Genomic DNA, 24,008 nt, shown 5'->3' on the forward strand with positions numbered 1-24,008 from the left:
CCACCTCCCAGCTGCCAGAAAGCCCTTTCTGCTCTGGCTTTACCCTATACCCAAACAGCTCCTCACTACTGTCAGCTTCATGCTCTCCTATTTCTACTTTAGCTAAAAATTAAAAAGGCCTAGGAAAGAAGTAGCAACAGGAATTTTGGAGAGAAAATAAATGAAGCTGGAAAGACTAATGTGTACAGGAAAGCCTTTCATTTAATCTTTTAACAGCTGCCACTCCTTAACTTCAGGTAGTCTCTTGCTAATCTGACCTTCAAATTTGAATGGCTAATAATGTCCTATGATTGGAAAACCATAATAATTATAAAAAAGTAAATGGTTCCTTTGTTTAGTTCTTAATTTCCTCAGGGGAAAAAAAAAAAAGACCTACCTCCCAGGCCTGTAAATATCTTTTGTAGATAATCCTTCCATGGTTTCTTCATTATCAAACATGTGAATATAAAAATTGGTTTTCATTTCTAACTCTACCCTTGTTCACGCAGCAGCTTATTCTGTATCCTATCACATGTCACACAAATATGGAGACCTTTGACATTTAGATCCCAGCTTTCAGTTTGCTTCTAAGTTTACCTTTTTCCTCAACTTTTTTTTTTTTTTTTTTAGTAAAGAAATTGAGAGGGGAAGGGTGATAAAGACACCTGCAGCACTGCTTCACCATTTCTGAAGCTATCTCCCTACAGGTGGGGACCAGGGGCTTGAACCTGGGTCCTTATGCACTGTAACGGTAGTTAAGTATTACTACATTTTGGCCAAAGGCCTATTCCAAAGAACTGTTGAAACAGATTTGGGCATATATCTGGTAACACAGGAGCCGAGACCGTAACCGCCTCTGCCTACCAAGAGAAAAAAAAAAAAAGTAAAATCCCTGCAAGCTCCCGATTTGGCTCCTAAGCAGCTGACTCTGACCATCTGTAAGATGTATTCAGAGTAGGTCCTGGGAAGACAAAGCTTTAGCTCTAGACCATGATGGTGTAGAGGTCGAAGGCAGTTAAGAGGCAAGAATATGAACCCAGACCCCAGAGCCATTGGTCCTTAACAAGAGCAGTCATTGAGAATGAAAGTGATATGAAGAATGGGTCTGTACATAATTCAGGGCATGCTGTTGGGCAGTTCATACAAGACAGACATGATTCAGCTGGCAATTGTATTTGGGAAAGTCCAGGGCTCTTCTAGCGTGGTAACACCTAGATCTTTTTCTTGGTTTGCTTCTTTAATATCTTTATGATCTCTAGTTTGTGCAGATGTTATCCTGGACATCTAAAATTTGCAAGGAGTACAGCCTCGGTAAGTTTCTTGTAATGTTTCCTTTTGGGCTTTAAATCTTAAATAGCATTTAAAAAAATTTTTTTTTAATATTTATTTATTCCCTTTGTTGCCCTTATTGTTTTATTGTCGTAGTTATTATTGTTGTTGTTACTGATGTCGTCATGGAGAGAGGAGGGGAAGACAGAGAGGAGAGAAAGACAGACACCTGCAGACCTGCTTCACCGCCTGTGAAGCGACTCCCCTGCAGGTGGGGAGCCGGGGGCTCGAACCCGGATCCTTATGCCGGTCCTTGTGCTTTGCGCCACCTGCGCTTAACCCGCTGTGCTACAGCCCGACTCCCAGCATTTTTTAAAAAGTTAGTTCTGGGTCAATGCAATAGCTACCTTGGTTTGTCCTATTTTGCCCAGTGTGCAACTTGGGTTTGGTCATGGCCCCCACTGTGAAGGAAGCTTTGGTTGGTATGGTGATTTCTTTCACTATCTGTGCTTCTCTGCCTCATTCTATTTACAATGGCCAGTGTGGGAAAAAAAAAAAACTGCTTAGTGTTCTCCCTGATGTGATAGAAGTTGGTATAACCACTCTGAAAAACGTGTGGCACTACCTAGCTACTAAACTAAAAATCAACCATATGTGCATGGTCCAGCAGGTCTACCTACTCACTAGACTTAGATGGAAAAGCCTCAGTGCAGTTCTGTACACAAAAACAAGCCCAAATGTTGATAAGCAGTAGAATGGGCCAGAGAATCACACCATACACACAGTGCAGAAGTAAAAATTAATATACACATGAAAAGCACTCATAGCAGGCACAAAAAAGGTGCTGACTAGCCAAACTAGATGGTAGGGTAGCCGTTTGTGAGGCAGAAGAGGAAAGCCCCCCCCCCCCCCCCGAGATCTATTTATGAGATTGAGGGAGGAAGGTAGCAATATTCTGGTACATGTGATGCTGGGAATCAAATTCAGGACCTCAGACTTGGGAGGCCACTTCTGAGTCACAGAAGAGGGTTTCAAGGGTTCTGGTAAATGCTGTTTCTTGACTTGTGTGCCAGTGACTATATTGGGAACATCTTTCGATACCTGGGTAGAAGTGTATATATGAGAAATACTGTATTGACGTGTGTGCAGCACTGGAAGGAAGCACACCTGCTTCCTCCAAAAGATTCATTGGATGTAGCATGCCTTTAATTTCTTATCCTTCCTACTCCTAGAGGATGTCTCATTGTGCAAAAGCTTGATGAATTTGCTCTTCAGCCTCCACGTTGTATGCAAGAGTCCTGTCGTCCTCCTGCGTGACTTGTCCCAGGATATCCATGGGCACCTTGGAGACATAGACGAGGTACTCTAGTGAGCCTTAAGCATAATAGACAACATGGAGACAGAGGGCAGAAGGTAGTTGCCCATCACGATAACTTGTCCCTCTTTTCCTCCCCAGGATGTAGAAGTGGAGAAAACAAACCATTTTGCATTAGTGAATGTGAGAACAGCTGCCCCCACTGTCTGTGTAAGTGTTGGCCTCAGCTGCTATCCACTGCATTCCTGTTGAATGTTGTTACAGGTGTGTGTCCTGCAACCTGTAGCCCAGGTCTAGGTAGCCGGTCACTGTGTGCAGTTTCCTTGGCAGGTGTTCTTTTCTTTCAGTTAGTTGTTCTGAGTCATGCTGAGAGGATCCTGGAAGAAGTGGACTGGCTAATCATCAAACTTAAGGCACAAGTGAACCAAGAAACCACATCAGGTAAGATGAATTCAGGGATAGGGTTGAATTGTGAGAACAAATCACCCAGATTTAATTTTCACTGCTTTAGCATGAACATGGAGCTGTGTGTGTGCATTTTTTTAGTTACACATTTATGTGTGGGTTATGGTGTGCTTGCTGGCTCAGCCTTCGTGTTTATTTCTCCTCCAGATTTCCTACTTAATTGTGCCTTGTTGATTTCTTAATCTCTAGCTTTAACTAGAAAACAAGGCCAGTTGAGTCTGAATGTGCCAATTTCATTTGTCAGACGCAGCCTCTTCTCAAACTACACCAACTCATCCCATTGAGAAAGCCGTCATCATGCAGCTGGGAACACTCCTTACATTTTTCCACGAACTGGTACAAACAGCCCTTCCATCAGGCAGCTCTGTGGACACACTGTTGAAGGGCCTGTGCAAAATGTACACCATTCTGACTGCGCTTGTAAGATACGTGAGTATATACCTGTGAGACTAACGGTCTGTTCAACCCTGGCTGCCCCCAGCACTGTAGGACCCCTTATAAGGAGTCCCTTTCCCACTCCTAGTCTGACTCAACCAAGAGGGGCCAAGCATCTCCTCAGGTTTGGTGGGGGGGTGGGGGGGAGTCACAACTGGAGAATTCATTGTAATTCCATGAGTCAAGACAGTAATCGTTTGCAATATCTTGGTTCTGAGGTTGGTTGATTCCGGTAGTGATATCCTCAGGTAGGCACAGGCACAGCTCAGGCAGCAACACTGGGTCACTGCAGAGGGAGTACTGAGAATGTGTCCTGTTGCTTCTGCTTTGTGCCTGTATAATCCCACTGTTCCCAGTAGGCTGTTTATTAGTGAGAGAAATGGAGACACCTGTTCACCACTGGTGATCTTCCCCTTTTTGTGGTGGCCAGGGTCTTTGCATACGGTCAAGTGCGCACATTACTGGGTGAGCTTTCAAATGGAAAACCAGCAATGTCATAGGACTTGTCGTAAAGGTTTTTTTTAACGAGCTGAGCCGATCAGAAACGCTTACTTGCCTACTGTCTAGAGAAGCCTTGTATCTATCTAGGTGTCTCCCAGAACAGAGCAGCTTGTTGTCCTTTGCTTATCAAAGTAATGAGTCAGGCTCCTTCAACTCACCAAGACACATATGTAGAATTAATTGCTGAATTTGGGAATCTATTAGTATCTCCAGGTATGTCCGTGCTCTGGAGGAATTCCAAAAAACATGGAAAAGTTGGTAAGTTGAGAGCGTCTTTGTTTAAAAAAACTCTAGGTAGGAATGGGGGAAGCACTTTATTTCTATAGTTACACTGGCTTTCTCCTTTGCTGCAGGTGAAGCTGTCAGGTTCTCATCTTACCCCTCTGTGCTATTCTTTCATTTCTTATGTGCAGGTAAGTAGATCAAATCAGTACCAAAACAGACTGCTGTTGGGTCAATAAGCAGAGGTTTGGGGACTGTTTAATTGTAGACGATTCCAAATCCTTGGACGTAAAGCAGTAGCAAGCACACAGCTGAGAATGGACTGTTTGCTCAGACCCCTTCGCCACTAAATATGTCAATAGGTTTTTGGGGGGGAAACCATGACTCATTTTTGCATAGAAAAACACTTTTTCCTCAACCCAATAGGTCTTGCGAACTTTTATCCCCTTCAACCAAAGTACAGAGAGAAGAGGTGTGACTATATTGAAGTTCACTAGTGGTTTTCAAATACATTCCAGAAACTTTTTTTCTTTTTGGCATGTGTCCCAAAGACTATTTCTTTCATACTATACAGTTTGTATTTTGTGATCTTTTGCCTAATTTTCATCTAGTGTTGATTCCTTTTTGGGCATCCCTTCACTCTCAGCTAGTAATGTTATGTGCGAAGAGACTTATGCCTGAGGCTCCAGGGTCTATTACCATAAAAATAATACAAAGCTTGTGGATTCTTGCTGTACATACACTTTACTGATTCTTTTCTGTGGATCGCCACGTACTTACTCAGCGTCATCCAGACACTAGGGTTGCTGATGCTCTTTTTCCCAGCCTCAATGTGTGGTAGTATGAGAGCTATTGCTCCAGGATAGGACAGCATGCCTTTGAAGACGGAGCAGCATTTCATCTGGGGTATGCCCTCCAGCCTTCCACATCACCCCAGGTTTCTTAAGAACCCTTTCTTTATAAAGCTTGGTTCCCTCTATCTACAAAATAGACATGGTTGCATTGATGACAAACCTTTCTTGAGAATGTAAGTACTTGGCGAGTAATAAGAACCTCCTCTCCTGCTTCCCTTCAGCCAACTATCTTCAAAGTGCCTGTTTCCTGTTTGCGAGCTAATATGTTAAGCAATGCTACTGTTTCTGTTTCTTTAGAACAAGGAGAGTAAAAGCCTAAAGTACACAGAAGAGAAGACAAAGGAGAAACCTGTGTTTGCCTCCATCATGGTAAGCTGTTCCGCTGTTTGTTATAATGGGCTGTGGATGAGCCTTGAGCACATTAGTGATAAAAAGAAAGCAGTCACTAAAAACCAACAATAGTACCATGTCAATTGGTTCTCAAGGGGGCCAGCCAGTGAGTGGACACTGAGCCCCAGCAATATAACCTGGGTAGCAAAAAAAAAAACAAATGGGTTAAGTAAATCGTTACAGAAGCGAGACAGCCAGGGGCCAGGTGGTGGCATACCTGGTCCCACCTGCAGGGGACTCTCAAAAAGAAATTAAGTCCTGATGCTATTGTTTCCAATAGTATCCACAAGTATGGGTTAAGGCATAAGTTTTTATAGCTGTTTACCTACATATGTGCACAAGGACTTTTTGGAAGACAGGCTAGAGAGCAGAGCTAGAACCTCTATTGGCTTTTAGGTCCTTTGATGTGACTGAAGTGGTTGAAATTAAAATCTTACCCATCTTTGCTCTCTAGGCCAGAGTTTTGCGAGAGACCAAGCCAATCCCTAACCTTATCTTCGCCATTGAACAATATGAAAAATTTCTCATCCAACTATCTAAGAGGTCCAAGGTAAGCACCCTCCTTACAGTGGGGCAGAACATTAGGGTGATTTTCTGCTGTAACTCTTAAGTGCTGCCCCTCTCCCTCCCATCCTAGGTCAATCTGATGCAGCACATGAAACTCAGCACCTCCAGGGACTTCAAAATCAAAGGGAACATTCTGGAGATGGTTCTGCGGGAGGAGGGCCATGAAGAGGTAAGGAACCTGTTCCATCACCTGGACTTATAGGCCACTCCAGGCCTCTGCGAGGGGCAAGGGAGAAAGCATGACTAACACAGGCTGTGATGAGAAGATAATGGACTTTTTTTTAATTTCTTATCACATGAGAGCATGATTTGGCTCCCCTTCTCTAGGGCACTGCTTCAGAGCAAGAGGAACAGAACAACGAGCCAGCCAAGAAGAAAAGGAAAAAAAATGCCTGAGTTAATGTGAGCTTTGGGGGCTTCTGCTGTCCTCTTATCCCATCGGACTCACTGTGCAGAAAGCTTGCACTGCCCCATGGAAGCAGAGCTACAGTCCAGGCTGGCTTTCTCTTTCCAAGGAGCCTTTGGTGAATTCGATTATCTGGTAAATATCCAGCGCTTCACCTGCAAGACAGCGCACATCCGTCAGAATGCCCCACCCCAATTCAAAGGGGAGGGAGATGGCACAATTTCTCCCCACTTAAGCATGTATGCACTTTTGACAGTAAATCTTTAACTATCACGATGGATGTGCAGTTTCTTGGGGGTCCCAGGACCGAAAGGTGGTGTGCTTACCCTGGGGAATCCCGTATCTCCTTTCCATCCCGGTTGGGTTGGAAGGGGTTTTACAATCCATGGTCACTTCCTTCCTGAGGCACTGGTCGATGTCTACTGTACTGAAAAAGGCGACCGACTGGGGAAGATCATTCAGACCCAGCTTGTAGGCAAACATGCACCTGCAAGAGATCATCCCAGAATCCTGTCAGCCATCTGCCTCCCGCTCTATGCAGCAGCCATCGAGATAATGGATCCCAAACTGTACCTGCTACGGTATGCGGCTGTAATATTTAACCTTTCCAACATAGAATCACATTTAAATTTATTTTTGAATAGAGGCCCTTGCTGAGCTAGCCTCACACTGAGCCTGGTCAGAGCTCTGCCCTACCTGGTGAGGAGGTTGCTGATCTGCAGGGCCAGGGCAGCGCGGTAGCGGTCTTCCTCCCGCACCAGGTAGCGGACCTCATCGTGGATGCTGATGCAGAAACGCCCGTCGATGGCAAACTCTTCAAAGAGCCACCTCATGGCCACCAGCATGAGGTGCAGGTAGTCCACCGCAGAGCTCTGCACCACCCAGTTCACTCGACTGGTCATAAACTGGAGATGGGAAGGGGCGGTGAGAAGAGGCCATGGCTGCCCCACCCCATGCTCCTAGGCAGCCAAGTACCTCTCCTTGCACAGCCGCAGGCTCCAGGGCTCTGCTGATGCGGCAGCCCAGCACTGGGGTCCGAGGTGTGTCAGATGTGGCGATGCTCTCCAGCTTATTGAACATCTCTGATTCGGTGCCCCCCACCCACGCTCGCTCAGCAACCAGCGGCCACTTCTTTTTTCGTGACCTAGTGCCAGGATCAAAGGACAGGCTCTTAGCACCCCGGCTCTCCTGGGACATGCTAGAGGTGGCCCTGCCTCCCCTACACGGGCCTTACCTCCTGGAAGCTTCTTTCTGGATTTTGCGCAGATCCTGCAGGGAAACCCAGCCATCTTCGGTCTGATCCACATGAAGGCCCAAACTCCTCACCAGCCATTCACCCTCTTCCGACAGGCGATACCTGGGGCAGAGTCCTCATCGTCAAGGGAATGTGTGTGTCCAAAGAGGAAGCCAGAGTTTAGGAACTATAGCAGTAATCACTGCTGCTAGAAGTCTCAAAGGGCTGGGTGGCTGGAGCCGAATAGGGCTGTCCAGAGGGCATCAACCCGTCTCTATTTCACCAGTGATATATCCAGGCTGGTCACCCCTACCTCTGTCCTCATGCTGGCTGGCCACTGCTCCCCGTTTCTGTAAGGGGGCAGGCTAGTCAGGCATGGGACCTGAGAGCCACCAAGGCCACACAGGACACCAGTAAAGGGAGAAGCTGGCAGGCTAGAAAGGTAGCTGTCCTTCAAACCTCCCTACCACCTGCCGTTACTTGATCTCATGACCAAGAACTGGCCTGGTAATAATGGAACATATGGCTTTCAATTTGTTTCCTCTCCTGCAAAGGGAGATGCTGTGGCACACCAGACCGCCTGACGAGCTCCCTGAAAAGTGCAGCTTTAGTTGTCAAGTGACAGTTGAGCAGATACTAAACCCCGGGTCAAGCCCTCTGAAGCAAGGGCCGGCAAAGAGGGGGATGGTGGCCCTCACCTGCGTAGGCCTTTGGTGAAAGCATACATCTGCTGGGCCTTCTTGGCCGCCTCCTCCCGTGTGAGCCGGTGGTTAAACTGTAGGAGCAGGCGCTCGGCGAAGGGCTGCCCAGCCCCGTAGATGCGTCCATAGTTGAAGACTTTGGCGTGCTCACGGCTGATGCCCACCGTGGCGGCAGTCTTGCTATGCAGGTCTGTGCCCTTGCTCTTCCTGCCCTGCAGTGTCATCCAGCCAAAGGCAGTGCAGCCTGCAGGGTGGGGCAGTGAGAAGGCTGCCCAGCACAGCAGGCAGCTCCCACACCTCATGCCAGGGTCTGCAGCCCTGCCCACTGCTCACCGTGCATGCCGGCGAAGTGTGCATCCCCGAGCACTGCGGCGATCCACAGCTCCTGAGAGTCCACGTCAGCTCCCACCAGCACATAGCCGGGCGGGGCCTGTACCATGGCCTTCAGCTCACTGCCCACCCTGTCGGGCTGGGGGGGGGGGGGGGGGAACAGGTTAAGCCTCCTTGCCCTGGGGAAGACTTCCCACCTCACCCTGGAACTAGAGCTGATCCAGAAGGCCAGGACCTTTCTTCATCTGGAGGGGCTGGCTTTAGGGACAGCAGAGCCCCAAACGACACAGGCCCAAGTCAGCCCCTCACCTCCTCACCTACACTCGACAGCTATGCTAACGTGCCCTGTCGGTGTCAGCCAGGGAGGGATGTGTCATTTCGCTACATCTGAACTTAACTTCGACCTGACCCAGATCCTGGCTTCATTTTCACACTTATCAGTGTCTAAAGGAAGCAAGTACACCCCACGTTCCAGTGACACAGGAAGCAGGATCCAAGGTATAGAGGACACATACCCGGGCATTGCTGGCAGTGAGCCATGTGGGCTCCACAGCCCGCCGGGTGATGGTGCCAGCAGTCACCACCTGGGGCAGGACAGCCCCGTAGCGGCCCTCCTCGTCAAAGTTGGGGTGCCTGGCATAGAGAGGGGACATTAGTCTCTGCAGCCTATTCTGGTCTTAGGACCCAGGCCACTCAAATCTGTCCCCAAAAGGCACGTGGCAGGCCTCACCTGGTCACAGCACGGGGCAGAGCTGACTTGGGCAGCCACACTACCATCTGTGAGCTGTGAAGATAAGCCATGGGGGTCTGGTAAGGTGGCGTCCACCCATCCCACCATATCCACCTCTGGGGCTGCCTAGCCGTAACGCTTTTCCTCAACCTTCAAGAAAATCCTGGCACAGCCAAGAACCAGAACCTCTCACTTCTGAGAGGCCTAGACCCTCAGCTGGGAAGGGGGAGCCCCAAGGCCATTTCTCACACAGCTCAGTACGAGGTGCTCTTGCCAGCTCAGGCCAGACATGGCTCTCACAGGTGGCCAACTGTGGCGCTGGCCACCTGCCTTCCAGGGTTCTCAGTGCCTCTCCCCCACACACATAAGGGTACTGGGGGTGTGGACATGGACATGACACACGGGCCCACCTGATCCGCTTGTGGGCATTCCTCCAGAAGGAGATCATCTTATTGATTTCCAAGGCACGGGGTCCGCTTGCACCTCCTGGGCCAGCTTGCAGGGTGCCATCCTCCATCTTGGGCAGAAAGTCTTTGGCAAAGGGGCTGCCCACGTTGTAGCTGTTACCATCCTGGAGGGGGAAGAGAGCCACGCTACAGAAGGCAGACCACCCCCAGCTCAGAGCCATCAGCAGTGTGGGCAAATCTGTCAGCCCCATTCAGAGGCAGGCGCACGTGCACACGCACATGCTCTGATGTCACAGACCCTGAACAAGCTGACGCTCCTACATGGTGAAAGAAGCCATCGGGCTGGGTGGTGGCACTCTAGTTGGGCATACACGTTACCATGGGCAAGGACTCAGGTTCTAGTCCCCACTCCCCATCTGCAGGGGAGGACACTTCACAAATGGTGAAGCAGGTCTGCAGGTGTCTGCCTCCCCTTCCCCACTCTCAATTTTTCTCTGTCCTATCAAAATAGAAAAAAAAAAAAAAAAGGTTACCAGGAGTGGAGATTCACAGTGCTGGCAGTGAAGTTATCCAGTGATAACCCTAGTGGCAGTAAGAGTAAGAAAACAAACCACTGGGCAGTGAGTGGGGAAGACACCTGACATCTCTATCACTGACCTGCCCCACCACCCAACTGCAGGAGGAAAACAAAGGCTCAGAGATGACAGCCCGCACGCACACCTTGTGAGGCAGCTTGAAGAACCAGCAGCCGGGGACATCCACGTCGTTGTAAGGTCCATTGCCATGGTGAAAGGCTGGCTGGCTGGCTCTAGGGCCACCAGTGGCAGTCTGTGGGGGCCACACACCTAGGTCAGGCCCTGCTCCAGCACCTGCATTCAGCAAGGGCCATGGGGAAGGTGGGAAAAGGGCCTGAACCAGTGAGCAGCTGTGCTGGCAGGACAGGAGGGGGTGGCCACAAGGTCTCCAAGGACAGGGCAGCCTCCCAGCCCAACCTCAGAGCTCTCCCCGTACACCAAGCTACTCTACTGGGGTGCGAAGAGGGCAGCCACCCCACTCACCAGAGTTAGCACGTGTTCCTCCCCAGCTTCGGCCTCTACTTCCAGGAAGCCCAGTTCTTCCACCTGGAGTGTGGGGGGGGTGTGTGTCACAGGAGTGGCACAGTGGCCCCAACCCAGCAGCCCCTCCCAGCCTGGGATGAGCAACCAGGCCACAGTACATCCAGGGCGTCGGCCTCACCATCTGCCACATGGCGCTGCTGTCAGAAAGCAGGAACTCCTCAGCCAGGCCGGCCTCCCGTGGCTCGGGCCACTGCTGCCGCTGCTCAAGACAGTGCTGCTTGTACAGGGACGCGATGGCCCTGCACACACACCAGACGGCAGCTCTGATCAGGGGCGCCTGGCAGCACAGTGAGTGACAGTGCACGGGGCAGACGGGGCTAGGGCAGTGGGCCCCCCACTCAGAGAAGTCAGGCAGACCCTAGGCCAGCCTTCCCGGCATCCCAGACTCCTCTCTCAGCCATTCCCAGAGTTGCAGCTTTTCCCAACCCGTCAGCTCAGGGCTGAAATCCTAGACAGGCTGGTCAACTTCCCTTTGCCAACGGTGAAAGGAGGGTGCCGGGGTCACAGGAGGGAAGCACAGTGAAAGGTTTTATATTGTGTTTTTGTTTTTTAAATTTTTATACTGGATAAAGACAGAGAAATTGAAAAGGGAAGATAAGTAAAGAGACACCTGCAGATCTGGCTTCATGCGTAAATGTTCCCCCTGCAGCTGGGCACCTGGGGCTTGAACCCAGGACCCTGCACATTATGTGTGCGATTAACCAGGTACGCCACTGCCCCGCCCCCAACAAAAGGTCTGTTAACACAGAACAGAACTTGGGCTTAATCAGACTGGGTTCAATGATCCCCCACAGAAAGGACAAGATCAGACAGAGGGTGATTCAGCAGTAGAGAACCATCCTCAGACTTGTCAGGCCCCAGGTTCAATCCCTGGATCACATGCAAGCAGACAAACAGAACGTAAATGGCAGGGTGGTGCTCTCATCTCTGAGAAGAAAGCCAAGGCCCAGATCTCAGCCTCCCTAGAGCTGCCGCCCTACAGGCCATGCGCAGCAAGCAGCTGTCACCCAGAGCACAGACCAGGAGCCCCCTCTCAGGCAAGCTCTCCTCCCAGCTGCCTGCTGTGCTGATTCCCTCCCTCTCCCCTCCCCTCCCGAGCCTCACCTGTAGGGACAGGGCACCTCAGCCGACAACTTGGCAGGGCCCGCTGACTGCTGAGGCAGGTTGTCCTGCCGCCCAGGCACCAGGTAGCCCCAGCCATGCCGCGTTGAGTAGTGCAGAGGGAAGCCATCCCAAGTCAGTGCCATGAGCTTGGGTGTGATCCGCATCTGCAGGCTGAGGAGGCTGGGGCCTGGCACCCACTCGGGGTCCTCGAGCCGGGGGCAGAGCTTCCTGTACCACCTAGACCCGGCAAGAGAGGGTGTCTCAGTGCGGGCAGGAGGGTGATGGATGGCAAGGGCCACTCTCAGAGCACCCCACACACACCTTCCAGGGGACACCCTCAGAGCACCCCACACACACCTTCCAGTGCACACCCTCAGAGCACCCCACACACACCTTCCAGGGGCCACTCTCAGAGCACCCCCCACACAACTTCCAGGGGACACCCTCAGAGCACCCCACACACACCTTCCAAGGCCTCCTGGCTTTCTGGCCACATCCCCTCCCTCTGGGGTGTGAGCAGAACTCCATGGAGTCTTCCAGAATACTCCAAACATCCCAAGAGGGAGCCAGGGGAGGTAGCCCAGTATGGAGGACACAGGATTTACAGGCCTCAGGTTCAATCCCTGCTACTGCATATGGCCAAGCGGCACTTCTCACTTAACACACAGACTCGTGTAAGGGGCTGGGCCAGCAGCTGGTTCACCCAAGAGAAGGCACGTTCCCTGCCCAAGGAATCAGGCTCAAGCTTCTGGCCACCACATGGGAGTGCCTTCAAGGAGGAAGCTTCCTGTGCTGTGGAGTGGTGATGCACTCACTCTCTCTCCTTCCTCTCCCTATCTGTCTTTCACCCTATATTTACAAGAAGGGGGGAAGCCACTAGTTGTGCAGGTACAGAGTCCCAGCAGTCATCCTGGTGGCAAAAACAAAAATAACCAAAAAACCCCAATTTCCATCCTGGGGAGCTGGGAGAGGTCCAAGCAGAGCACGCGCTCCCCTGCATTTGGGGTTAAGCCCAGGTCAGCACCTGGGGAAAGCTTCACCAACAGTGAAATGGGACGGTGGTGTCTTGCCTCTGCCCTTTTCTCCCCTTTCCACCCTCTGGCTGGGGGGGGAGAGTGTCCACCGGGAGCAGTGGAGTCATGCAGGCACAAAGCCCAGCAGGTAAATGATACAAAATCAAAGTGTCTCTAGTGGGAAGAACAGATCAAAACCCAAACAGCTGTTCAGACGCCAGGCCCCCAGGCACAGGTGTCCGCAGCCGACAGCCAACCTGCCCTCTCTGCCCTGCTAGGCCCGTACCGTCTCACGCTGGGCTCACCGGGCCACACAAGGGGTCAATGCAAAAGCTGGCTCTATTTCCCCACCTCTATCTACCACTCCCAGAGGCGCAGTCTGCCCGCTGCCCCCCTTCCTTCCTTCCCTGATTTCCCCAGGCAGAACCAAGCTGCTCACTACTATGTCACTGTGATGGGAACACCAACCACACCGGCTAGGCTGCATGCCCGGGCCTCCTGGAGAGAGAGCTTGTGCTGTGGTGGGTACCCAGTGGGTGCTCAGGACCCAGTCACAGCAAAGCTCAGGGCACTTGCTCCACTGAGCACAGGGAGAAAGCTCAGTACGCGAGGGCAGGACAGGGGGGCTGGCGAGCAGGCGAGCCCTGTGTGCTGTGAGGACAGGGCTCACCCTGGGTGTCCTGGGAGGTGCTGGGGGCGCTTGGGCAGGAGCTCCGCGGTCCTCTTCAGCTGCTCCAGGCAGGCGCGGGCGGAGGCGGCCTGCTGCACTTCCTCCTCCTCGCTGGGAGGGCCGCGGTCTACACAGGGAAGGGCAGAGGGGGTGCTGTCGGAACAGCAAGGGGCTCTCCCGAAGGGCTGTCCAGCCGCCAAGGGTGCCCAGACTCTGTACTGGGGTCCCCTCCACCTGACGCTTCACACCTTCCTCAGGGTCCCCGGGAACTTCGGCCCCCTCAACAGGCAGCTGGCTGGCTGCGGCTGGCTTCTTCCTCTTCACCTTCTTCTGCCTGAACTCCTGCAGATCCCACTCCAGGTCCCAGAGCCAGGGGTCATCCTTGTACCTGCAGAGCCAGCCCGCCAGCTGAGGCCAAGCCCAGGCCAGACCGCTCCCACTGGCGCTGGCAGGTCCACCCCAAGGCTGGCTACCTCTCTCCCGAGAGCAGCTGGCAGGCGTTGTTGGCCAGGTCCATGAGCGTCTTCTTCATCTCCCGCTGGAGCTCCTCGTAGGTGCTCTGGGCCTCCTCCAGGTAACGCTCCCAGTTGTGGTTCACGGGCAGGTAGGAAACACCCATCTCCAGCATACCAGCCAGAGTCACGGGGTGGGGGCACCTGTGGGCAACACCGGCACTCTACCCACTGAGCCCCCTCTGCTGCTAGCACGCCACTCGTGTCAGGGAGACAGGAGCTGATACCTGGGCCAGCCTGGCAACCTGACCCGAGTCCTATGCAGCCCTGACACCTGACACCTTCCTCAGCCACGACACCTGAGCCATGGCTCCTTCACCTATACAATGGGAATGCTGGTGGTCTGGGTGGTGACACAGTGGATAAAGCACTGGACTCTCAAGCATGAGGTCGTAAGTTCAATCCCCAGCAGCACATGTACCAGAGTGATATCTGGTTCTCACTCGCCTAGCTTCTTTTTTTCCCCTCCAGGGTTAACGCTGAGGCTCAGTGCCAGCGCTACAGATGCACTGCTTCTGGTGGCCATTTTTTCCATTTTATTGGACAGAGAGAAGGGAAGAGACAGAGAGGGAGAGAGAAAGAGAGACCCCTGCAGACCTGCTTCACTGCTTGGGAAGCGGCCCCCCTGCAGGTGGGGAGTGGGAGCTTGAACCTGGATCCTTGTGCGGGTCCTTGCGCTTAGTACTATGTGCGCTTAACCAGCTGTGCCACCTCCATCCATCATTCTTTGTGAATAAGTAAATAAAATCTTAAAAAAAGGAAATGTTGGGAGTCGGGTGGTGGCGCAGCGGGTTAAGTGCATGTGGCGCAAAGCACAAGGACTCGTGTGAGGATCCCAGTTCGAGCCCCCGGCTCCCCACCTGCAGGGGAGTCACTTCACAGGCGGTGACGCAGGTCTGCAGGTGTCTTTCTTTCCCTCTCTGTCTATTCCTCCTCTCTCCATTTCTCTCTGTCCTATCCAACAATGACAAAAATAATAACCACAACGTTAAACAACAAGAGCAACAAAAAGGAAAATATTAAAAAAACTAAAATAAATAAAATAAATTAATAAAAAGGAAATGTTGCAGGCCAGGAGCTGGTGCAGTGGGGGAAATGCTGGCCTCTCAGGGGCCAGGTGGCAGCTCAGCCTGCGTAGCACACGTACGTGGCCACGCACAAGGACGGGGCTCAAGCCTGCGGGTGAGCTGGGCAGGGGGAGTCTCCCAAGCAGTGAAGCAGTCTGCAGGTCTCATTCTATCTCTTCCTTCTCAGTCTCTCCACTAAAAACAAAGCAGCAGAGATGGCTGCTGGGAGCAGTGGATTCATCATGCAGGCGAAGAGCCTTAGCAAGAACTCTGATGGCAAGAAAATCAAGAAACAAGTAAAGTAGAAATGGTGGGCTGGGAGATAGCTCACTCAGCACAGCACACGCCTCACCATGCAAGGCACCAGGGGAGTACTTTGTCGTCTCTCTGCCCCATCTAATGTAAAGGGCATGAACACTGGCCCAGGAATAGTGGAATCCCATGTGTAAAAGGCCTCAGTGCTCCAGCCACTGCCCCCGGCCCCCAGTGAAGTGCCAGCGGCAGAGGGAGCAGCATGGGCAGAGTGCAGGGCCTGATGTGTGCGGCCTCAGGTTCAATCCCTGGCACTGAACAGTCCAGACAGACATAACAGTTTTCTTTCTCTCAATAAATCTTTCTTTAAAATATTTAATTTACTTATTAATGGGAAGGATGGGAGGCGAGGGAGGGAGGGAAGCCACCAGGCCACCGGTGCAGATGCAGCTGGAGATCAAACTCAGGAACTTCTGCTTGAGAGTCCAACACTGTATCCACTGTGCCACCCCCGAGCCACTTAGTTTATAACGGGAACAGCATTCTATCCCTGGGACCGGTTACAGGTCACAGTGACAACGACTGCGCCAGGCACCACGCTACGGACCCCGTACACACCAGTCAGGCGCTCACAACTCCCAGTGGCACAGGACTTATTCGCAGGCTTCACGGGTGAGAATGGTGAGGCTCAGAAAAACAAGCTACTTGCCCAAAGCCAACAGACTCACCAACAGCCAGAAGAGAAACAGAAAGCGAGAGGGCTGGGCTGGGGCTCAGCTGGCAGAGTACACATTTCACTGTGAGAGTCAGGGTTCAAGTTCCTGGCCCCCAAACTGGGGCAGTACTGCAGGCATCTTCCTTTCTCATTCTGTCTCTCTTTCTCTCTAAGCTGCTATTTAAAACAAAAAGAGGTCGGCCAGGTGGTTGAGAACACACTTTACAGAGCGCAAGGACCCAGGTTCAAGCCCCTGGTCCCCACCTGCAGCAAGGAAGCTTTGTGAGCAGTGGAGCAGGGCTGCAGGTGTCTGCCTCTTTACTGCCCACCCCCACTTGTTGGGCCAGGGAGGCCACTCATTAGCATGGCACATGCGGGAGGCTCTGGGCTCATTCCCCCAGTCAGCATCTGAAATAACGTGCAGGCCTGGGAGACAGCACAGCGACTATGCAATGGACTCTCCTGCCTGAGGCTCTGAGGCTCCACGCTCAGCCCCCAGCACCACCAGCAGCCAGAGCTCACGCTCCAGAAACCCAGGCGCAGAGGCCACCACGGGATGGCGCAGACCTCCTCCCCAGGGTGAAACAGCGAGCCCAGAGCCCCTAGAGGGTGATCCTCACCTTTCCAAGAAGAGCGGAAGCTGCTGCTGGAAGACCTCATAGGTGGCCCACACATCCTGGGCACAGTACCGCATCAGCTCCTGGCACGGGTCACAGGAAGGTGCTGGGTGGGGTCAGGTCGGGCAGTGGTGACCCAGACCCTCGGCCCGGAGCCCTGCTCTGGACCCGCTTACCTGGAAGTTGTCGCGGATGTCTCTCATGCTCCCTTTGACAAACAGCTCGCGGGGCTCCTTCTCCAGGGCCGGCCCCCCCACGTAGAGGCCATGCACGTCCGCCAGGTTGTTGGCGCTGCTGATGTCCAGCCAGTCCCAGGAGGAGATCTGGGGCCATAGTGAGGGGCATGAGGGTCAGTCAGCCAGGCTTCACGCAGGCGACGGGCTCCCCCGGCTCCCCGAATGTGCCCTCACCTCCGGGCCAGGGGCTCTGCCCTGGGACTTCTGCCTACACTGTGTGGGGCGCTGGGCCTGGCGTCTGCCCTGCTTGGCTGCCATCCACAGACTGCGCTGGAAGCTGCTCAGCCCCGAGATGGCCATGTGCATGCTCATGGTGTCCAGGAAGCGCGTGCGCGAGCCCTGGGGGAAGGGTGGTTAGCGCTGGCAGGGGTGATGTCAGCCTTTCCCAGTGGCCCCCCACCATAGTCAGAACTGGGGCTTGCCCTGGAGACAGGGTATGAGGACCCCCAAAGGTGTCCCCAGCCCAGGCTGCCCAGACACCAGGCTCCCGGCTGCCTCGCCGTCTCCCATGGCCGCGCTGAAGACAGACACAAGCAGAGAGCAGTTTCAGTTCTTCTGAAAGCAAGGAACCGCCACACGGCAGGCCCAGTTCTCAGAGTGCTGCTCAGGTCTCCGAGCAGTCTGGAGAAGTGTCAGTCCTGCCCGCTGGCCTTGCTGCCTACCGCTCTCTCTTCACAAAAAGGGAAATTGAGGGGGCCGGGTGGTAGCACACCGGATTAAGCGCACATAGTACAAAGTGCAAGGATCCCAGTTTGAGCCCCTGGCTCCCCACCTGCAGGTGGTCACTTCACAATTGGTGAAGCAGGTCTGCAGGTGTCTTCTCTTTCTCTCCCCGTCTTCCCCCCCTCTCTCAATTTCTCTCTGTCCTATCCAACAACAACAGTAGTAACAACACTGGGAAAAATGACCTCCAGGAACAGTGGATTTGTAGTGCAGGCACTGAGCCCCAGCAATACCTGGAGGCCAAAAATAAAAAAAATTAAAAAAAAGGGAAACTGAGGCTAGGAGTGTTAAGGAGCCCACACTACGCATCAGAGACAGGCAGGATATGCAGTCAAGGTGTGGGCTCAGGCCTCAAAGACAAGGCCATATAAAAACAAGGGCCACTGGGGGCCAGCAGGGGCTCGCCCGGTAGAACGCATGTATCACCAAGAGTGAGAACCTGGGTTTGACCCCTGGCCACCACATGGGAGCGTCTTCAAGAGTTTGGGAGTAGGACTGCAGTGTCTCTCCTCTCTGTCTCTTTCTCCCTCTGTCTTTCATCCTGTATCTTGAAAAAAAAGAGAAAAAATCACCCCAGGAGCAGTGCAGCTGTGCATCAACAACCCTGGTAGCGAGGAAAAAAAAGAAGGGGGGGCAATCTCTCTCTCTCTGACCGATGGATCCTGGGGCCAGAGCGGCCGGCACAGGGAGAGGCAGGGCTGGCCAGCAGGAGACCTGCTCAGGACACATGCAGGCAGTCACCCAGCCCCTCACCTGAATCAGGTACTGCTCCTGGATGTGGGCTCGGTCAAAGCACACGTTGTGCCCCACCACCAGCTGCTCCGGCCTGTCCCCAGAGGCTTCCAGGGGAATGAGGTCAGCCGGCGACAGCTGGCTGGTCCACGAGTAGCGCTCTTCCACCAGCCGCCGGCTGCACCAGGAATACCTGAGGGGCCCAAGGCAGGCTGGCTCAGTGCGAGGCCCCCCACTTCCGCTCACACCGCACACCTGCCACACGGGAGCTCCTGCATGGGGGGCCCAGGGTGGGCCTGACCCACAGATGAGTCAGTGGGCGGGTGTTGTTTGACCAAAGCATCTCTCCTCACCTGACACAGAGGAAGAGTGGGTGTAGTGCAGGTGTGTTTGTGTGTGGGGGGGTGCCAGTCCAGGGCACCCCACTGAGCTTCATTCTGAGGTGCCGTAGGGACATCAGCCAGCCCCGTGTTCACAGTGCAAGTCAAGGAAGAGATGACTATCACAAAACCCAAAGCGGGGATCGCTTTTTCAAACTGAAAGTGGGAAAGGGGCCGGGTGGTGGTGTACCTGGTTGAGCGCACACGCTACAACGCGAAAGACCCAGGTTCAAGCCCCTGGAAAGCTTCACGAGCGGTGAGGCAGGTCTACAGGTCTCTCTGCCTCCTTCCCTAACTCCCCTCCATTCTCAAATTCTCTGTCTCTATCCAGATTAAATAAAAATAAATTAAAAAACAAATATTTTTTTAAATGGGGGAAAAATAAAGCCAAACACTGTCACCTACAGAGTGAAGCATCTGATGGTTTCGAAGATTCCACAAGACAAAGGAAGCACCCTCATCGAGAGCCCAAGGAAAGCGCCAGAACGGAGGGGATGTGGGCACATATGCGGGGGGGTGGGGGGGGGACCCCGACTCGGGAAAGGTTGGATCTGGCCAGAGGCAGAGCCTGCTAGGTGCCCAGGGTGTGTCGGAGGCGAGGCCACTTAGCATGGTTGAATGACAGGGCCACCTGCAAGGCCACCAAGCTGAGAAAGAGCCCCGCCACCCTCATGGAGGGGCGCAGGGGGACCTCTCTGTTCCAACAGCTTCAGCAGGAGGAAGGCTCCTTTCTTTAAGGGGGGGGGGGGTAAGATAGAAAAAGAAACTTTTTTAAAGCACCTGATGAAATGTACATCATTCTCCAAAGAGTGACGCCAGGGCGGAAGGCCTGTTGCCTACGAAGCCCTCCACCACACAGAAGCAAAGCCAGGCGGCAGGGCCCTCAGTCCCACTCACAAGCAACCTTGGGCCCAGGAGATGGCTCCCTGGCAGGACACACACCGGGCCGTGCTCCAGGGCCTGGTGTGAACACTCACATGGAAACACCAAGAGGGGAAGCGTCACAGCAGCGGGCAGTGTCAGAGTGTCTCTCTCTAAGGACAGACAGAAAGAATGGAAGCAGGCAAGCTAGCCAGCTGCCAGGAGCAGTGACACTGTGTGGATGCAAAGCAAACGCACCAGCTGCGGTGAGTGTGGACGGGAGCTCCGCAGCTGCCTCTGCAGGCCTCTGGGCAGCTGTCCTGGGCAGCGAGCCCATCTCCAGACACGGAGGCCGGCCAGGACCCGGCATCCTGCAGCCAGTGGGGGCCGCTGCTCCGGGGGTCCTGCCTGGCACCCCCCAAGTCTCAGTCTCCTCAGGCTCCGAGGAAGAGGGCCCCAGAGTACATGAGGGCAGGTCTCAGCAATGGCTCCTGCCACCAGGCAGACCCAGCAGTGCCCCTGACAGGAGCAAAAGGGAGGACAGGAGGGTGGGGGAGGCAGGTCACAAAAAACAGATGACAAAATCCAAAGGAAAAAGTCTGTCCTGACTTCACTCCTCACTGCCCGGCGGCACCACCTCTGCTCAGGCTGCGCTCACACCAACCAAAACCAAACCAGCGCGGGGCCGTGGAGACCTGCTCTTTTCAGCCCTTGACGCCTGGCTTCTTTATTTGGCCATGTTTTCACCATTTTCAACTACATACTTAACGTTTCACAGCTTTCTTTACAAAGACGCGCTTTCCGACCGGAATAAACAAACTACCAACTTTTTTCGCTGGCCATGCCTGAAAGCATTTTAAGGTTGTAAGGACTACTTTAGCCCTGGAGTGAAGAATAAAAAAGGGGAGAAACGGTAAGGCCATCGCTGTTTGAAAAAAGGGCACTTGGTGGCACTTACAAAGGTGAAGGGGGGAGTGCGGCGGTAGCGCAGTGGGTTAATCACTCGTGGAGCAAAGCGCAAGGGTCCGGGTTCGAGCCCCCGGCTCCCCACCTGCAGGGGAGTCGCTTCACAGGCGGTGAAGCAGGTCTGCAGGTGTCTGTCTTTCTCTCCCCCTCTGTCTTCCCCTCCTCTCTCCATTTACAACAACATCAATAATAATTACAACAATAAAACAACAAGGGCAACAAAAGGAAATAAAGAAATAAAAAGGAAAAAAAAAAAAAAAAAGAAACGTGAAGAGATGAAGGTTGGGGCCAGGTGGTGGCGCACCTGAACACACGTGTTACAGAGAGCAAGGATTCCAAGCCCTGGTCCCCGCCTGCAGGGGGAAAGCTTCCCGAGCGGTGACGCAGTATTACTGGTGTCTGTCTGTCTGTCTGTCTGTGTGTCTCTATCATCCCCTTGCTTCCCAGTTTCTGGCTGTCATTCTCCAATAAATAAAGAGGGGCCGAGTGGCGGCGCACCTGGTGGAGCGCACCCGTTAGTCCCGCTCCCCACCTGCAGGTGGGGAAGCTTTGCAAGTGGTGAAGCGGGGCGGCAGGTGTGTGTCTCTTTCCCCCTGCCTCCCCCTTCCTCTCGGCTGCTGTCTCTTATCCAACAAAGACCCTAAGAACTGATACAAAGGATTATTCTACAAAAATAGAGAGAGAGAGAGATGCAGGTCTGCCTTTCAGGGAGCACAGGACCTGGGGAGCGGAGGGCAGGGAGCCTGCGTCCCCGGCATGTCAAGGTCTCGACCCGCCCCGCCCCGCCCCGCGACCGGCTCCCCCAGCAGCCCCGCCGCCCGCGGCCGCACTTACCAGGCCGAGGGCGACAGGGCCACCGCCAGCGTGGGGCAGGTGCCCTCTGCCAGGCAGACCTCCACGTCGAACACCAGGGCCCGCTCCTCGGGGGTGGCCACGGGTTCGGCCTCCCCCGCGCGGCCGTACCGCGTCCAGCCCTCCGCCCAGGCCCAGCGCGGCGGCCGGGGGGGCGGCGGCGCCCGCAGCAGCGCGCGCGCGGCCCGCAGGTAGGGGAGGCTCTGCGCCTGCGCCAGGCGGCGGAAGTGGCGGTCCAGGTCGCCCCCGTAGAGCGGCGGCAGGCGCAGCGGCACGTCGGGCAGCGGCGGGGCGGGCTGCCCCCAGAGCCCGTGGCGGCGCAGGTGCTCGACGCTGCGGCGCACCGCGGCCGGGCCGGGCTCCTCCGCGCCGGGCCCGAAGATCTGCTCGTGCAGCCCCCGCGACAGCATCTGGATGCGCAGCGGGTTGAGCCGCGGCGGCTCGGCGCTGGGGTCGGGGCCGCAGGCGGACGCGGAGGCGGAGGCCGAGCGGGCCGGGGCCGGGGCCGGGGCCGGGGCGCCCGACACCCTCCTCCAGAGCAGGCGGCTCATGGTCGGTGCCGGCGGCCCGCTGCTGCGAGTCGGGACCCCGGGCCTTGGGCTCCAGCTTGGCTGCGTTCACGCGGGGACGCGCTCCTCGGGCCTGGGCGTCGCGGCTCTCACCATGCTGCCTCCTGCGGGGCGGCTGCGGGCGCCGGTGACCTTGGGCGAGCGGCTCTGCAAGCGGAGCGCCCGGCGGCCTGGCCCCCGCGGCTCCGCCGCCCGGCGCCGCACGCGCCCCCCGGAAACCTCGGCTCCGCCCGCGGCCTGCGCAGCCTCGGAGTGGCGCGTGGCCTCCGGCGCAGCCGTCCGCCGCGCTGGCAGCCACAACTTCCCGTCCGCGCGCCGCTCAGTCCCGCGGCTCCTGGGCGGGGGCGTGGAGGGGGGGGCGGGGCCTCCCGGAGCAGCCAATAGGCAGCCCGCAAGTGGACTGCTCCGCCCACGGGGGGGAGGCGGTGCCCCCCGCTCCCGGCCAGTGGGACGGCCCCAGGCCCGCAGGGGGAGGGCAGGGGGAGGAGTGAAGCTCTTTAGGTTGCGCGGAGCTCCTGGTACTTAATCGGCCGCGTGGCCTAATGGATAAGGCGTCTGACTTCGGATCAGAAGATTGCAGGTTCGAGTCCTGTCGCGGTCGAAGGAGAACCGGGTGTACCTTTTTTGCTTTAGTGCTTGGGGACCCTTCTCTAAGATAACGTGACCATGTTCAATGAAATCGCTACCTCCAGTTTTAGAATTTCAAACATCCCCCATGTCACTCTCGGGGCAGCTGCAAACTGCATTTGTACCCTCCTAGGCACTGCATTGGGATATATATATATATATATTTTTTTGTTTGTTTGTTTGTTTTAAATGAAACTCAATGTTATGTTGACAGAGGCCAAGACACCCCATACCCCATCAGCCGACTGGTGGGATACCTTTCTCCTCTCACCCAGCTTGGGGCTCCCCAACTGTACATGAATCAGTGACTCTTTACAGTGAAAATAAATGCCTCTTCCACCTTCACACTCACCACATAAGAGCTGGGAAACTGTCCGTGGTTTCAAGCAGAGATGCGAGTGGCCAGGGAGTGAGCTCAGGGCACAGAACATGCCATGCAGTGAATCCAGAGTTTGATCGCCGACATCTCTCCAGGGTGATATAGTGGCTCTCCTTTGTTGATAAGTGAGTAAATCTCCCCCCCTTTAAAAAAAAAAAAAAAGGATAAGAGCCAGGGCTTCTGAGATATGAACAAAGGTGGTTTGCCAGGGACTGTGGACTGGCTGTCAGTAGGTGATATGCTTCAAAGTCACTTGCTCACAGCTGTCATCTGGAGTCAGCTTCCGGGGAAAGGAAGGCCCCAACACTGTGGAGACTCTAGTTCTAGCCCCGCCAAGGACGCCTGGGGCTGCAGACACAAGGCAGGGTCGGCGGGGTGCGGGCTGCCTGGTGTCTCCACCTTGTGGACACAGATGGTATCGCAGCGCCGCAGTTCTCGGCCCCTGTGCTAGTAGCCAGGTGAGATCTTAGCACCTGTAGGGGCTTCCGGTGAGGGCTTAGGGGCACATCACCTGGTGTGGGGACCCACTGAGGTCTGTATGAGAGCCAGCTGTGGCTCCTGCGCTTCGCAGTCAAGGCAAAACACACGGGAAATACTCTGCTCCTTAAGCACCTTACAGCCTGGCGGGAAAAGCCGGAGCCGCGCCCCGTGCGGACGCCGAGTGTCTCCGCCTTGTGGACACAGAGGGTATTGCAGCGCCGCCACGCTTCTCGCCCACACAACGAAACGCTGCTTTCTCTCTCTCTCTACTTCCCTCTCTCCTCCTCTGCCACTTTCTCTCACCCACTATCCAAAAGAAAGGAAAAATAA

General features: G+C 54.5%; 2 protein-coding genes and 1 non-coding gene across 3 annotated transcripts in view; 2 read left to right on the top strand and 1 right to left on the bottom strand.

The window, feature by feature from the left end:
• Positions 1-6,462, top strand: part of FANCI (FA complementation group I) — a 51,153-nt gene extending 44,691 nt beyond the window's left edge. The window contains 11 exon segments of the mRNA XM_007527371.3: positions 1,239-1,290; positions 2,481-2,608; positions 2,705-2,773; positions 2,911-3,004; positions 3,273-3,457; positions 4,169-4,222; positions 4,318-4,377; positions 5,338-5,409; positions 5,885-5,980; positions 6,068-6,166; positions 6,325-6,462. Of these exon segments, the coding sequence (XP_007527433.2) occupies positions 1,239-1,290; positions 2,481-2,608; positions 2,705-2,773; positions 2,911-3,004; positions 3,273-3,457; positions 4,169-4,222; positions 4,318-4,377; positions 5,338-5,409; positions 5,885-5,980; positions 6,068-6,166; positions 6,325-6,393 (978 nt within the window). The 3' untranslated portion in view covers positions 6,394-6,462.
• Positions 6,257-22,308, bottom strand: POLG (DNA polymerase gamma, catalytic subunit). Its single transcript, XM_016193372.2, has 22 exons — positions 21,606-22,308; positions 18,586-18,757; positions 17,284-17,448; positions 17,050-17,196; positions 16,877-16,956; positions 14,184-14,366; positions 13,959-14,098; positions 13,711-13,837; positions 12,028-12,264; positions 11,042-11,162; positions 10,864-10,926; positions 10,526-10,633; positions 9,809-9,969; positions 9,399-9,452; positions 9,184-9,301; positions 8,672-8,807; positions 8,336-8,582; positions 7,638-7,760; positions 7,379-7,547; positions 7,100-7,308; positions 6,730-6,890; positions 6,257-6,558 (listed from the first exon to the last, which is right to left on the bottom strand). Exons 1-22 carry the CDS (start codon positions 22,172-22,174, stop codon positions 6,482-6,484), a joined length of 3,567 nt encoding a protein of 1,188 aa, XP_016048858.2. The 5' UTR covers positions 22,175-22,308; the 3' UTR covers positions 6,257-6,481.
• Positions 22,309-22,720: 412 nt separating this feature from the next.
• On the top strand, positions 22,721-22,793 carry TRNAR-UCG (transfer RNA arginine (anticodon UCG)). Its single transcript has one exon. It is a non-coding gene; the product is annotated as a tRNA-Arg (tRNA).
• The last annotated feature ends 1,215 nt before the right edge of the window (positions 22,794-24,008 follow it).

The sequence above is a fragment of the Erinaceus europaeus genome, chromosome 20 (assembly GCF_950295315.1).
Source record: "Erinaceus europaeus chromosome 20, mEriEur2.1, whole genome shotgun sequence".
Taxonomy (NCBI): Eukaryota; Metazoa; Chordata; class Mammalia; order Eulipotyphla; family Erinaceidae; genus Erinaceus; species Erinaceus europaeus.